Source organism: Embiotoca jacksoni, unplaced genomic scaffold, assembly GCF_022577435.1.
Source record: "Embiotoca jacksoni isolate LCO1_2020_lvr unplaced genomic scaffold, fEmbJac1.0.p SCAF_79, whole genome shotgun sequence".
Classification (NCBI taxonomy): domain Eukaryota; kingdom Metazoa; phylum Chordata; class Actinopteri; family Embiotocidae; genus Embiotoca; species Embiotoca jacksoni.
Window position 1 is genome coordinate 129,784 of NW_027185435.1, and position 15,781 is coordinate 145,564.

The window sequence follows — 15,781 nt, forward strand, 5'->3', positions numbered from 1 at the left end:
ACAAATATCTAACAGGGATAAATTATAAATTGATGACACTTTATATCCAGAAGGTCAAAGGTCACCTTCACTGTGACCTCATCATGTTTGTGTCCATCAGTGATTGACAGCAGGACAGACTGAATGTGTGACTCTGATCTAAAGTGATTGTGTAGATCTTCTGTGTGTCGGTTCAACGTGTGTGTGAAGAATCTACGTTTTACAATCTGGAGCTTCTTTACAGAAACATCCAGGTTTGAAGCATCGTCTGTTGTCACGCAGCTTCATCGCCCAAACAGTTCAACAGTTCAACTTTTCAAAGTCCTCACTGCGTATTGTATGATATGAGTCTGGAGAAACATGCATGTTTGCACATTCCTGTGAGCTAGTGATGCAGCAGCAGAGTCACAAATCACAGTTATTATAATATGTATTTATTATCTACGCTGCACAACCAATAGCCCAACATTCATTTTTTGTCATGAACAATCAATAACCACACACACACACCAACACACCCTGAAAAGGTTTGCAGACCTCTGATCAGCGTGCCGACTACACATGTATGTTCTGTAGTGTGTGTGTGTGCTGACTTACTGTCGTCAGTAAAGTCACCTGGAGGACAGGTGTCACTGCAGCTGGAGTTCAGCGTGTTGAAATAAAGGCCTGTTCGGCAGGAGAGACACTCGCCAGCAGATCGACCGACACATCTCTCACACCCTGTAGAGCAGCGGCGGCAGCGGCGGGACTCCACGTCCTCGTAGTGTCCCAGTGGACAGTGGCTCACACAGGTCCTCCACACACACAGGGGGCAGCAGAGAGTCAGAACACAGCGGGACACACATGGTCATCTAACATGGTTTCACTGGTTAGACTGACTGAACACACGTGAGTCGGAGGACGATTCGGAACATGACATCACTCCCTGTAGTTCCTTGTCAGACTTCACACACGAGCCTTTCCACCTGACACATGTCTGACTGTTGATACAACACCGTTTCCCAAAAAGCTGGAACACTGTGTAAAATGCAAATAAAAACAGAATACGATGATTTGTAAATCCTCTTAATCCATATTTAATTGCAGCTAGACTAAAGACAACATATCACATTTTGGTGTCCTTTTGTTGCCTCTATCAGGCAAGAATGGAACCACATTTCACTTTCTAAACTTCAGAAACTGGAGAAAAGAAGAGGTGATGCAGCTCAGTGGTGAACATGATTCTGAAACAACGTTATAGAGATGTGTTGCTGCATCAGATTCAAAATGAGAAGATATTTTTTGTAAAACAATACAATTTCTCAGTTTCAATATTTGATATGTTGTCTGCAGTCGAACTGCAATAAAATATTGGTTTATTGGATTTGCAAATCATTCTATTCTGTTTTTATTTACATTTTACACAGCATCTCAACTTTTTTGGAAACTAGGTTGCATAAGTACAGTAAGCATGAGTACAGTTTTAAAGTGAAGCATCATGGGAGCAGGCGTGTCCTTACACTTCATTTTCTTCTGTTAACTCTTACCTGCCTGTTTTCAAGCTGCCCAAACTGAAGTGGACACAGTTGAGGCAGTGGTCAGCGTCTGGTCCATCACAGCCCTGGTCTCCACACTCACTGTGGCAGGGACCTGGATGAAGACCAATATTATGATCATCATCATTATTATGATCATCATCACCACCATCATCATCTTCATCACCACCACCATCACCACCATCATCATTTTCATCACCACCACCATCACCACCATCATCACCACCACCATCACCACCATCATCATCACCACCATCATCATCATCACCACCATCATCATCATCACCATCATCACCACCACCATCACCACCACCATCACCACCATCATCATCACCACCATCATCATCATCACCACCATCATCACCACCATCATCATCATCACCACCATCATCATCACCACCATCATCATCATCACCACCATCATCATCTTCACCACCACCACCATCATCACCACCATCATCATCATCACCACCATCATCATCATCACCATCATCACCATCATCACCAACGTGTTTTCCAATTTTAATTTCTAATTTCTCTGAAAGACACATCAAATATTCTTTCCATATCCAACCACCACTTCCTTTATGCTCTCTGGTATATTTTTCATTTATTAATGAAAATCATCTACCTGTAAAAAAAATGCACATAAATGTGTGAGAAACCAATGGTTTTTGTCCTGTATGTTCTTTAATCTGTAACTTTTTGGATTCTCTCACCACTGTACTCCTCATCCTCATCTTCCTCCTCCTCCTCCTGGAGCTCTGGCTCCTCCAGCACCTCCTCTGGATTGGAGGTCTCCAGCATCCTTGAATGGGAGTGCTGAGCAGGGTGGGTCTGGTCAGGGTTCTGAGATGTTCCGTAAAGAATCAGAGTCCATTCTTTTAGGTTTCCTGTAACAGTCACAATAATAAAGCTTCAGTCCCAAAGCTGCAGGTCGCTCTCAGATGTGACGGTTGATTGACAAGTAAACCTGAGCGTGTGTCTTGTTGGACCTCACCCAGCACCTCAGGGTTGCGCAGCTTTGACAGTGAGTCCGTAATCTCCAGAGTCCACGTGCCCTCTGCCCTCTCACCCCAAAAATGAATGGTCATGAACTCCCAGTTCCTGAAGCCCTTGTTGGAACTGTCGAACAACCTGTGAACAACAGTGAGGTGACTGAGGAGTGGACAAGGTGAAGTTAAAGCCGTCTGCTCATGTACCCTTCACATCAAGCCATTTACAATCACAGAGAGCTTGTGGGCCCGGACAGAAACTAGATCAGCTGGACCACGGCCTCTCTGGTCCATTCTGAAGGTGAGACTGTGTGTGCTGTAAACAGCCCTGGTTTACATTCACAGATGTAGCATCTACAGGGCTAAAGGGCGCTGGGATATATGATGGAACCAACCCTTTAATGAAGGTCCAGCTGGACCTGCTGAACACTCTCACCTCTTGGCCAGGAGCTGAGATCGAGTCCCGGACGGAGAGATGAGGATGATCTCCAGGTCTCCTCGTCGTGGGTGGACGATCAGCACCTTGACCACCACATGCTCCAGGTAATCCACGTGGTGCTCCAGATCCTCTGCACATCCAGAAGTGGTCATGCTGCTGTTCAGGTTCTGGCCAGCATGGATGTGCCTGAAGAGTCCGAAGGAAGATCACTGAACAGTTGCATGAAAGCAATAGATTAAACTCAGTGCAGCACAGATATCTTTTATAGGACATGGTGTTGACATGTAATTATTGAGGAAAAACAAGACCTTAACCAGAACTGTACCTATAACCAACTCATTATTAACTGTACCTATAACCAACTCATTATTAACTGTACCTATACCCAACTCATTATTAACCTTAACTATAACCAACTCATTATTAACCTTACCTATAACCAACTCATTATTAACCGTACCTATAACCAACTCATTATTAACCTTAACTATAACCAACTCATTATTAACCGTACCTATAACCAACTCATTATTAACCGTACCTATAACCAACTCATTGTTAACCGTACCTATAACCAACTCATTATTAACCTTAACTATAACCAACTCATTATTAACCTTAACTATAACCAACTCATTATTAACCGTACCTATAACCAACTCATTATTAACCGTACCTATAACCAACTCATTATTAACTGTACCTATACCCAACTCATTATTAACCGTACCTATAACCAACTCATTATTAACCGTACCTATAACCAACTCATTGTTAACCGTACCTATAACCAACTCATTATTAACCTCAACTATAACCAACTCATTATTAACCGTACCTATAACCAACTCATTATTAACTGTACCTATACCCAACTCATTATTAACCTTAACTATAACCAACTCATTATTAACCTTACCTATAACCAACTCATTATTAACCGTACCTATAAAAAAAACTCATTATTAACCTTAACTATAACCAACTCATTATTAACCTTACCTATAACCAACTCATTATTAACCGTACCTATAACCAACTCATTTTTAGCCATACCTATAACCAACTCATTATTAACTGTACCTATACCCAACTCATTATTAACCGTACCTATAACCAACTCATTGTTAACCTTACCTATAACCAACTCATTAGTAACCTTAACTATAACCAACTCATTATTAACCGTACCTATAACCAACTCATTATTAACTGTACCTATAACCAACTCATTATTGACCTTAACTATAACCAACTCATTATTAACCTAAACTATAACCAACTCATTATTAACCGTACCTATAACCAACTCATTATTAACTGTACCTATAACCAACTCATTATTAACCGTACCTATAACCAACTCATTGTTAACCTTACCTATAACCAACTCATTATTAACTGTACCTATAACCAACTCATTATTAACCTTAAATATAACCAACTCATTATTAACCTTACCTTTAACCAACTCATTATTAACCGTACCTATAACCAACTCATTATTAACTGTACCTATAACCAACTCATTATTAACCTTACCTTTAACCAACTCATTATTAACCGTACCTATAACCAACTCATTATTAACCGTACCTATAACTAACTCATTATTAACCGTACCTATAACCAACTCATTATTAACTGTACCTATACCCAACTCATTATTAACCGTACCTATAACCAACTCATTGTTAACCTTACCTATAACCAACTCATTATTAACAGTACCTATAACCAACTCATTATTAACTGTACCTATAACCAACTCATTATTAACCGTACCTATAACCAACTCATTGTTAACCTTACCTATAACCAACTCATTATTAACCGTACCTATAACCAACTCATTAGTAACCTTAACTATAACCAACTCATTATTAACCGTACCTATAACCAACTCATTATTAACCGTACCTATAACCAACTCATTATTAACTGTACCTATAACCAACTCATTATTAACCTTAAATATAACCAACTCATTATTAACCTTACCTTTAACCAACTCATTATTAACCGTACCTATAACCAACTCATTATTAACTGTACCTATAACCAACTCATTATTAACCTTACCTTTAACCAACTCATTATTAACCATACCTATAACCAACTCATTATTAACTGTACCTATAACCAACTCATTATTAACCTTAACTATAACCAACTCATTATTAACCTTACCTATAACCAACTCATTATTAACCGTACCTATAACCAACTCATTATTAACTGTACCTATAACCAACTCATTATTAACCTTAACTATAACCAACTCATTATTAACCTTACCTTTAACCAACTCATTATTAACCGTACCTATAACCAACTCATTATTAACCGTACCTATAACTAACTGATTATTAACGTACCTATAACCAACTCATTATTAACTGTACCTATACCCAACTCATTATTAACCGTACCTATAACCAACTCATTGTTAACCTTACCTATAACCAACTCATTAGTAACCTTAGCTATAACCAACTCATTATTAACCGTACCTATAACCAACTCATTATTAACCGTACCTATAACTAACTGATTATTAACGTACCTATAACCAACTCATTATTAACTGTACCGATAACCAACTCATTATTAACCGTACCCATAACCAACTCATTATTAACTGTACCTATAACCAACTTTTTATTAACCTTAACTATAACCAACTCATTATTAACCTAAACTATAACCAACTCATTATTAACCGTACCTATAACCAACTCATTATTAACTGTACCTATAACCAACTCATTATTAACCGTACCTATAACCAACTCATTGTTAACCTTACCTATAACCAACTCATTAACTGTACCTATAACCAACTCATTATTAACCTTACCTTTAACCAACTCATTATTAACCGTACCTATAACCAACTCATTATTAACCGTACCTATAACTAACTCATTATTAACGTACCTATAACCAACTCATTATTAACTGTACCTATACCCAACTCATTATTAACCGTACCTATACCCAACTCATTATTAACCGTACCTATAACCAACTCATTGTTAACCTTACCTATAACCAACTCATTAGTAACCTTAACTATAACCAACTCATTAGTAACCTTAACTATAACCAACTCATTATTAACCTTAACTATAACCAACTCATTATTAACTGTACCTATAACCAACTCATTATTAACCTTAACTATAACCAACTCATTATTAACCGTACCTATAACCAACTCATTATTAACTGTACCTATAACCAACTCATTATTAACCGTACCTATAACCAACTCATTGTTAACCTTACCTATAACCAACTCATTATTAACCGTACCTATAACCAACTCATTAGTAACCTTAACTATAACCAACTCATTATTAACCGTACCTATAACCAACTCATTATTAACTACCTATAACCAACTCATTATTAACCGTACCTATAACCAACTCATTAGTAACCTTAACTATAACCAACTCATTATTAACCGTACCTATAACCAACTCATTAGTAACCTTAACTATAACCAACTCATTATTAACCGTACCTATAACCAACTCATTATTAACTGTACCTATAACCAACTCATTATTAACTGTACCTATAACCAACTCATTAGTAACCTTAACTATAACCAACTCATTATTAACCGTACCTATAACCAACTCATTATTAACTGTACCTATAACCAACTCATTATTAACTGTACCTATAACCAACCTTAACTTGAATCAAACCTCCATTCACAGCTTAACTTTTTCCACAACCTCAGAAATTATGTTTTGCTTTGGGGACTACTAGTCCAGACAAAGTCCATGTTTATACTGGAAAAGGTCACAATGAGGTAACAAACTCACACCCACACACCCACACACCCACACACCCACACACACACACACACACACACACACACACGCACACACACACCTCACACACGCACACACACCTCACACACACGCACACACACGCACACACACCTCACACACACACACACACACACACACACACACACACACACACACACACACCTCACACACACACACACACTGACTGACTGTGTGTGTGTGTGTGTGTGTGTGTGTGTGTGTGTGAGGTATGTGTATCCTCCAGCTCCTCCAGCTCCTCCTCCTCCTCCTCTTCCTCCTCCTCCTCTTCCTCCTCCTCATCTCCCCCACCCCGATCTCTGCTTGGTTAACTTCATCGTAGGATGTTGAAGTGAAGGTGTTCGTTGGACCGGGTTCTTCTCTCTAACGTGTGCAGACAGGTTGACTTTCTGAAGGACGCACACACTGAGCGACACGCTGCCTTCAGCTCACCTGGTGCGTCGCTCAGGCGTCTGACTGCAGGTGCGCTGAGGAGGAACCGTCCTCCACCTCGAGGCCTCCAGCACCATGGCCTCTGCATCCACCAGGCCAAAACCATACAGATGACTGACTGTGGGAGGTGAGAAGAGGCAAAGTGAATATCACTAAGTGTTCAGCATTGTCATGGTGACCTGTGATCAGCTGACTGTCTTCCAGCATGAATCAGTGTGAGAAGGGAAGCAGAGTGCCTCTGTGTCCGGCGGCATTGGTCCTCCAGTCGTCAGCTTTCAGGTGGATGGGTCGGGATGTCCTCACCAGGAGGTGCTGCACGTCCCTCCATGTGAGTAGAAGGCTGCAGGAGACAGACACTGGTCACCATGACGACTCATCTCTGCTACTGTGATAATTCAACATTTTCATTCACACCGGGTTTGAGGATAAGCACAACACGTATGTAGCATGAACTGACATGCTAACAGAAATTGTCGCCTCATCTAGTTTGCAGTAGAAGTCAAAGTATTTGTCAGAGTTCCAGTAATGAGCCTTAACATGCACACAAAGTTGAAAGTATGAGTTGAAAACTTGAAGAAATCTGAGGGTGACTCATTAAAAAGCCTTTAATGAGTCAGTCCCAGTAAAAACTAATGCCAACATGGCTCAGCCTCTAAAGTCTTCATCAGGGCGGTTCCTTATAATCCGCTGGTAAGTGGTCACATGACCCGTCTGGACCAATGAACTGTCACCCAGTACATGGGAAGCAGGTAAAGACACATGACAGGAAACTTGATGTCTGGACTAGAAACAAAATGCAGATGTTAATAAAAAAATCTTAAAATCTCTTCATAGTTTAACATACATTCAAACATAAAAGTAAGTAAAGTAACATTTAAACTGACCCAGTTGTCCAAAGAGAAACAACACATGAAGGCACGGTTAAAAAATGGAGAGAAATCCAGGTCTCCATTCAAACCCGGGTTTTGCGTAGCTTTTAATGTGTAGATCCAAAATTATTGTCTTTGTAAAACGTGTGTATTAATTCTTCCCTGATGAAGACGCAGGATTAAAGATGGTCACATCCACCTAAATAATGTCTGCCATTCCGGCTAGAATTATTATTGGATATTTCAGGAACCACAGAGCTCTGATTTTAGATTCTCTGGTCAGATTCTCAGCTTTGGACTGTTCGTCAGACACAACCAGACGTTTGAGGAGGTCATTTAAAGGGGTATTTTCACTATTTCTTCTCAGATAAAAATTATATTTTACAAGAGAAATATCACACTGGTTCCGCTCTCAGCTGTAGAGCTCGAATTGATTTCATTAGTTCATCAAAACACAAAATAATCATCCGTCATGTTCCAAATAAAACTACCAAACATCCTGAGGATCTTCAATGAAGACGTCCTGTTTTCTATTTCATATCAAACACATGCCAACTTTTTTCAGGATGGATGGATGGATGAATGATGGATGGATGGATGGATGGATGGATGGATGGATGGATGGATGATTGGATTAATGGATGGATGGAAGATGGATGGATGGATGGATGGATGGATGGATGGATGGATGGATGGATGGATGGATGGATAATGGATGAATGATGGATGGATGGATGATGGATGGATGATGGATGGATTGATGATGGATGGATGGATGGATTGATGGATGGATGGATGGATGGATGGATGGATGGATAGATGGATGAATGGATGGATGATGGATGGATGGATGGACGGACGGATGATTGATGGATGGATGGATGGATGGATGGATGGATGGATGGATGGATGATGATGGATGAATGGATGGACGGATGGATGGATGATTGGATTGATGGATGGATGGATGATGGATGGATGGACGGACGGATGATTGATGGATGGATGGATGGATGGATGGATGGATGGATGGATGGATGATGGATGGACGGACAGATGATTGATGGATGGATAATGGATGGATGGATGATGGATGGATGGATGGATGGACAGACGGATGATGGATGGATGGATGGATGGATGGATGGATGGATGGATGGATGGATGGATGATGGATGGATGGATGGACGGACGATTGATGGATGGATGGATGGATGGATGGATGGATGGATGGATGAATGGATGGATGATGGATGGATGGATGGATGAATGGATGGATGATGGATGGATGGATGAATGGATGGATGATGGATGGATGGATGGATGGATGGATGGATGGATGGACGGACGGATGATTGATGGATGGCTGGATGGATGGATGTATGTATGGATGTATGGATGTATGGATGGATGGATGGATGGAGCATGTGAGGAGACAAATTTAGCCATGAGCCCACCGATAGCTGTAACCTGACTGCACCACAGGCCTGTCAATCAAACAGACACGCCCCCAAAAACAGGTCTTCTTGAATCTTCTTTTCTAATGAATGAGGGATTATTTTCAGATGGACCTCCAGAAAACTAATAGGAAGGAGTGACTTTAGCTAACAACACCGAGATAACTGATGGACACATTTTATTCACTTTGGATTTGATGAGAGAAGTTGAATGGGAGTCTATGGAGCCGGAGGCTTTTTGGAGCCGACCTCTAGTGGCACTCGCTGGTATTGCAGCTGAAGACACTTCTGGATCAGAACCATTTTACAGACCTGAAGCTACGAACTCTTTTATATCCAGTCTGAGCTTGGACTTACTGCTTATCTTTTTGGGTCGTGGAAAATATAATGACATCATTATTTTCTTTGAACCTATCAACGAGGACAGAAGCTTCCAATGTTCAGAGAGACATGTATGAAATACTCCTCCATCAAAAAATGTTTTTTTTCTAAGTGTAATGTAGCTTCTGATGGTCAGATGGACACAGAAGAAGTGAAGCAGACAGACGTGATGGAGGACAGCGTGAACAGGGACTGACTTGGCCTCCAGAGCGAGAGCGATAACTCCGGCTGCGATGGGTGCAGAGACAGAGGTACCGGTGTGGCCGTCAGTGCAGCGCTGCCACACATCAGTGGTCACCTGACGGACACACAAACACACCTCAGCTCACAGCGGCTCTCATGTTCGTCATCAGAATCATTTATTCATGATTTATATTATTATTCATGTTACTGATGGTGTTTCAAAGGGCTTCACGTTACACATGAAAGGCATTAAAACCAGGTAGAAAAGACACATATGATCTACAAAGACAATATAAATAGGATTTAAAAGAATTACGATAAAACATAACATAAACAGAAATAACACATTTGGGTGCTGTGATTATTCAAAATAACAAAATATTATTTATAGCTTGTCAGAAGACAGCAGGTCTGCTTCAACTCTAACTTCTTTAAATCAAACTTCTCTATTTGATGCTTTATTAAATTAAGGACCGTTTATCACATAAACATTTTATTCTGCTCTTTAAACTGTTTTTCTGTTTTAGCTTATTTCTACTTTATTTCACTATTTTAATTTGTATTTATGCGTTACTATTCACATGATCTTGTGTTTCCTGTTTGCCTTTATGTTCTCTGTATTTCTATATACAGTGGGTACGGAAAGTATTCAGACCCCTTTACATTTTTCACTCTTTGTTTCATTGCAGCCATTTGCTAAAATCAAAAAAGTTCATTTTATTTCTCATTAATGTACACTCAGCACCCCATGTTGACAGAAAAAAACAGAAATGTAGAAATTTGTGCAAATTTATTAAAAAAGAAAAACTGAAATATCACATGGTCATAAGTATTCAGACCCTTTGCTGTGACACTCATATTTAACTCACATGCTGTCCATTTCTTCTGATCCTCCTTGAGATGGTTCTACTCCTTCATTGGAGTCCAGCTGTGTTTAATTAAACTGATTGGCCTTGATTAGGAAAGGCACACACCTGTCTACATAAGACCTTACAGCTCACAGTGCATGTCAGAGCAAATGAGAATCATGAGGTCGAAGGAACTGTCCAAGGAGCTCAGAGACAGAATTGTGGCAAGGCACAGATCTGGCCGAGGTTACAAAATCATTTCTGCAGCACTCAAGGTTCCTAAGAGCACAGTGGCCTCCATAATCCTTAAATGGAAGAAGTTTGGGACGACCAGAACTCTTCCTAGACCTGGCCGTCCAGCCAAACTGAGCAATCGTGGGAGAAGAGCCTTGGTGAGAGAGGCAAAGAAGAACCCAAAGATCACTGTGGCTGAGCTCCAGAGATGCAGTAGGGAGATGGGAGAAAGTTCCACAAAGTCAACTATCACTGCAGCCCTCCACCAGTCGGGGCTTTATGGCAGAGTGGCCCGACGGAAGCCTCTCCTCAGTGCAAGACATATGAAAGCCCTCATAGAGTTTGACAAAAAACACATGAAGGACTCCCAGACTATGAGAAATAAGATTCTCTGGTCTGATGAGACCAAGATTGAACTTTTTGGCGTTAATTGTAAGCGGTATGTGTGGAGAAAACCAGGCACTGCTCATCACCTGCCCAATACAATCCCAACAGTGAAACATGGTGGTGGCAGCATCATGCTATGGGGGTGTTTTTCAGCTGCAGGGACAGGACGACCGGTTGCAATTGAAGGAAAGATGAATGCGGCCAAGTACAGAGATATCCTGGAAGAAAACCTCTTCCAGAGTGCTCTGGACCTCAGACTGGGCCGAAGGTTCACCTTCCAACAAGACAATGACCCGAAGCACACAGCTAAAATAACAAAGGAGTGGCTTCGGAACAACTCTGTGACCATTCTTGACTGGCCCAGCCAGAGCCCTGACCTAAACCCAATTGAGCATCTCTGGAGAGACCTGAAAATGGCTGTCCACCAACGTTCACCATCCAACCTGACGGAACTGGAGAGGATCTGCAAGGAAGAATGGCAGAGGATCCCCAAATCCAGGTGTGAAAAGCTTGTTGCATCATTCCCAAGAAGACTCATGGCTGTACGAGCTCAAAAGGGTGCTTCTACTCAATACTGAGCAAAGGGTCTGAATACTTATGACCATGTGATATTTCAGTTTTTCTTTTTTAATAAATTTGCACAAATTTCTACATTTCTGTTTTTTTCTGTCAAGATGGGGTGCTGAGTGTACATTAATGAGAAATAAAATTAACTTTTTTGATTTTAGCAAATGGCTGCAATGAAACAAAGAGTGGAAAATTTAAAGGGGTCTGAATACTTTCCGTACCCACTGTATATGGAATATAATGTTTTAGTGCTGGTCTCAGACCTGCTGATCCAGCTGGTGTAACATCCTGTATCAGCATTGATGAGGCCTGTTGCTGCTGCAGTGAGATCCAGTGATTCCTACTAACCTCTGTGTGGATGGACAGCTGGTCCTGGAGAACAGTTCTGGACCGGACCACAGACACCAGAACCAGAAAATGTTTTACAGTGAGGAGAACAGTGCTGGACCGGGCCACAGACACCAGAACCAGGAGCAGCACCAGCTACAGACTCTCTGAGGTGAATCCTTGCTCGTCCTCCTATTATCAATAATCATTTGCATACTAACAGAATGAAAGATTCAGTGTAATGTTGTATTTCTGAAAGTATTTTGAAAGTTATATTTTGTCAGATTGGATATTTTACAGTTGCATCCATCATCTTCATAATGTAGCGTCGGAATAGTAACGGTTCTTCCCAGAATGCCTAGAGGTTGTTCGAATGTTCATAGTAGGCACCATAAGTGACATGAGTTGGGCATTAATGTAATTACCTGTGATTTGTGTGTGTTAGTGTGTGAAAGTTAATGGCATGTTCTTGAGCCAAATAAAGAGCCAGTCCTGGAGTTCTTCGTGTATGGAACCCAGGACCTGAGCTAAGAAAGAGTTCATCTCTCTGCCTTGTCTCTTGGCTGCATAATCCCTGACTCGTCACATTGGTGCTTATCATGTGGAGGGGGCATAGCTGAAGAGGAGTGCTGTTCCCACAGTGGCGTGTGGTGAAGGAAGAAGCCATAGCTGGCCTGAGGGAGCCAGTGCACCCAGGCCAGCAGAGGGTGACCACCGCCTGGAGGACCAGCTGAGGGTAAATGCTTGATCCTTCACACCAAAGCTACCACAGCTGACTGAGACCCCTAGGAGCATGGTGACTACCCTGTATCATGCAGCAGAGGTGGACACGCCCCCAATGATGTTATCAGTAAGAGACAACACCATTACTCCCTTGCGCGCTGTCCCTTTAGTGCCACAGGTGGCACCAGAGGTCCCTCGGAGGAGTGTAATGAAGCTGCCACGCTACAATGGGGAGGAGCTACCAGAGACATATTTCATCCAGGTGCAGCTGGCTTCCCATTTTAATGCGTGGTCCACCGAGGAGACAGCGGCTCAAGTTGCTCTGGCCTTGGAAGGCAAAGCCCTACAGATCCTCACAGACCTCCAGAGTGGCTACGGGAACACATCCATCTCTATGCACCAGGAACACTGACAGCAGCCCTAACCGAAGCAGAGCAGGTTGAACATGTCCTGACTAGAGACTATCCATCCAGCACGAGGCTTCGAGCACGCCAGGTGGACTGCGAGGGGAGTGATGATGATGATGTGACCTGTCAAGTCATTTATGCACAACGACCACAACGTGGAACCAGAAGGACACCCTTGCACCCCAGGGAGGGATGTTACCGATGTGGAGAACCGGGCCACATTGCATGTTACTGTCCAGCACCAACCCCATGAAGTCCAGGACCCCAGCTACTGTCAAACTAGTGCGGGGTGGCACAATGGGAGAACTGCCACCCGCAATCAACCCTTCTTCCCTCATTAACCCACGATTAAAGGTTGGCCGTCTTGGCCAGACATATGGGCTTTATCTGGACCGCAACCTTAATGACACTCCATGCAGAGCCCTGGTGGACACCGGGTTAACCATTTTTCTGATCTGTCCTGGCACCCTACATGGTACGGATGGCTCACTACCACGAGGCTGGAGGCCCACTAAGCATCGTATAACCACAGTCACAGGAGACTGTGCCACAATGAGGGGGAAAGGAACGCTGCAAGTGACTGTTGCTAATCACAAGCTCATGCACTAGTTCTGGTTAGCATACAACCAGACATACAAGACCCATGCATTATTGGACTGGACCTGCTGCCCAAGTGGGAGGCTATAGTGGACGTACCCAAAGCTGTGCTCTACCTGGGTTCAACAACCATAGCACTCCACCGCTCCAGTGGAGGGGCTGCGACTTGCCTCCACCCCATCGCCACCAGTCAAGGGGTCGGCTGTACCACCGTTGCCTGCACAGGGGTCCTCCACTCCATCGCCACCAGAGACCAAGGAGGTCTTGTACACCTCACCACCCGAACAGCCCTCCAATGAGACCATACAAGCTGTTGACGACCTGTATTGCAGGAGTTGTGAGGGTTCTGATGATGATCAGAGACACCAACTGCGGGAGCTACGGGACTTGTTTACTGACATCTTCGCAGCCAACGATGAGGACTGTACACATACCAGTCTAGTACAGCACGGCATCGATACAGGTGATGCACGGCCCATCCGCCTCCGCCCTCGCCGCTTACCATTTGCCAAGCATGCTGCAGCTCAGCAGAAGATCAAGGAAATGGTGGAGGCAGGCATCATCGAGCCCTCCAGTAGCCCGTGGGCCGCCCCAGTTGTCCTTGTCAGAAAGAAAGATGGCACCTGGCGCTTCTGCATAGACTACCGTCTCCTCAACCAAGTGACACTTAAAGACTCCTACCCACTGCCCCGTATCGACGATGCCCTTGACCACATCTCCGGGTCCCGCTGGTTCAGCTCCCTTGACCTCCGCAGCGGCTACTGGCAGGTAGAGCTGGCACCAGAGGCATGGCCAAAAACTGCATTCTCCATTGGTCAAGGATTGTGGCAGTTTAAAGTGATGCCGTTTGGACTCTGAAATGCCCCAGGCACCTTTGAGCGCCTTATGGAGAGGGTCCTGGCTGAGATTCCTCGGAGTCGCTGCGTCGTCTACTAGGATGACCAGCTGGCTCATGCTGCGGACTTTGAGGGTGCTTTGACCAACCTGAGGGATGTCTTCCTTGCCATCCACCAGGCCGGTTTACGTTTTCACCCAAAGAAATGTCACCTGTTTCGGCAAGAGACATCCTTCTTGGGTCACGTTGTCTGTTAGTGCATCTGGAGTGTCCACTGACCCAGCAAAGGTGGCAGCAGTGAGAGACTGGCCTGTTCCCCACAACATTGCAGAGGTGTGGAGCTTCCTGGGTCTGGCCTCCTACTACCAGCGGTTCATAAAAGACTTTGATAGCCAACAGCTACAACGAGACCAGAGCCAAGACCCCATCCTCTCTCTCAAGTATGGAATTGGGTGAGGGCTCACCAATGACCAACATGGCGAGCAGTATCTGCACTGGACCATGAGACCAAGGCCCTCTATGCCCAGTGGTCAAGTCTTGTCGACCGGGACGGCCTCCTTTATCGCCACTGGCAGGCCCCCAGGGGCCATCGTGACATCTTCCAGCTCTTGGTGCCCCTCAAACTACGCCCCAAGGTGCTCAAGCGTGTTCATGGCTTGGGGGCAGGCCACTTTGGGGTCACCAAAACCTTAAAATGACTTCGGTCTCGGTTCTACT

General features: G+C 43.2%; 1 protein-coding gene across 2 annotated transcripts in view; it reads right to left on the bottom strand.

Annotated features, from left to right (window-relative positions):
* Positions 1–15,781, bottom strand: part of pcsk6 (proprotein convertase subtilisin/kexin type 6) — a 40,082-nt gene that overhangs the window by 3,796 nt on the left and 20,505 nt on the right. For both annotated transcript variants that reach the window (XM_069177943.1, XM_069177942.1), the window contains exons 9-16: positions 10,154–10,254; positions 7,486–7,589; positions 7,250–7,367; positions 2,946–3,134; positions 2,515–2,651; positions 2,234–2,407; positions 1,506–1,608; positions 577–773 (exon numbers count right to left, since the gene is read on the bottom strand). In XM_069177943.1, the coding sequence (XP_069034044.1) occupies positions 577–773; positions 1,506–1,608; positions 2,234–2,407; positions 2,515–2,651; positions 2,946–3,134; positions 7,250–7,367; positions 7,486–7,589; positions 10,154–10,254 (1,123 nt within the window). The remainder of the gene's footprint in view (positions 1–576; positions 774–1,505; positions 1,609–2,233; positions 2,408–2,514; positions 2,652–2,945; positions 3,135–7,249; positions 7,368–7,485; positions 7,590–10,153; positions 10,255–15,781) is intronic.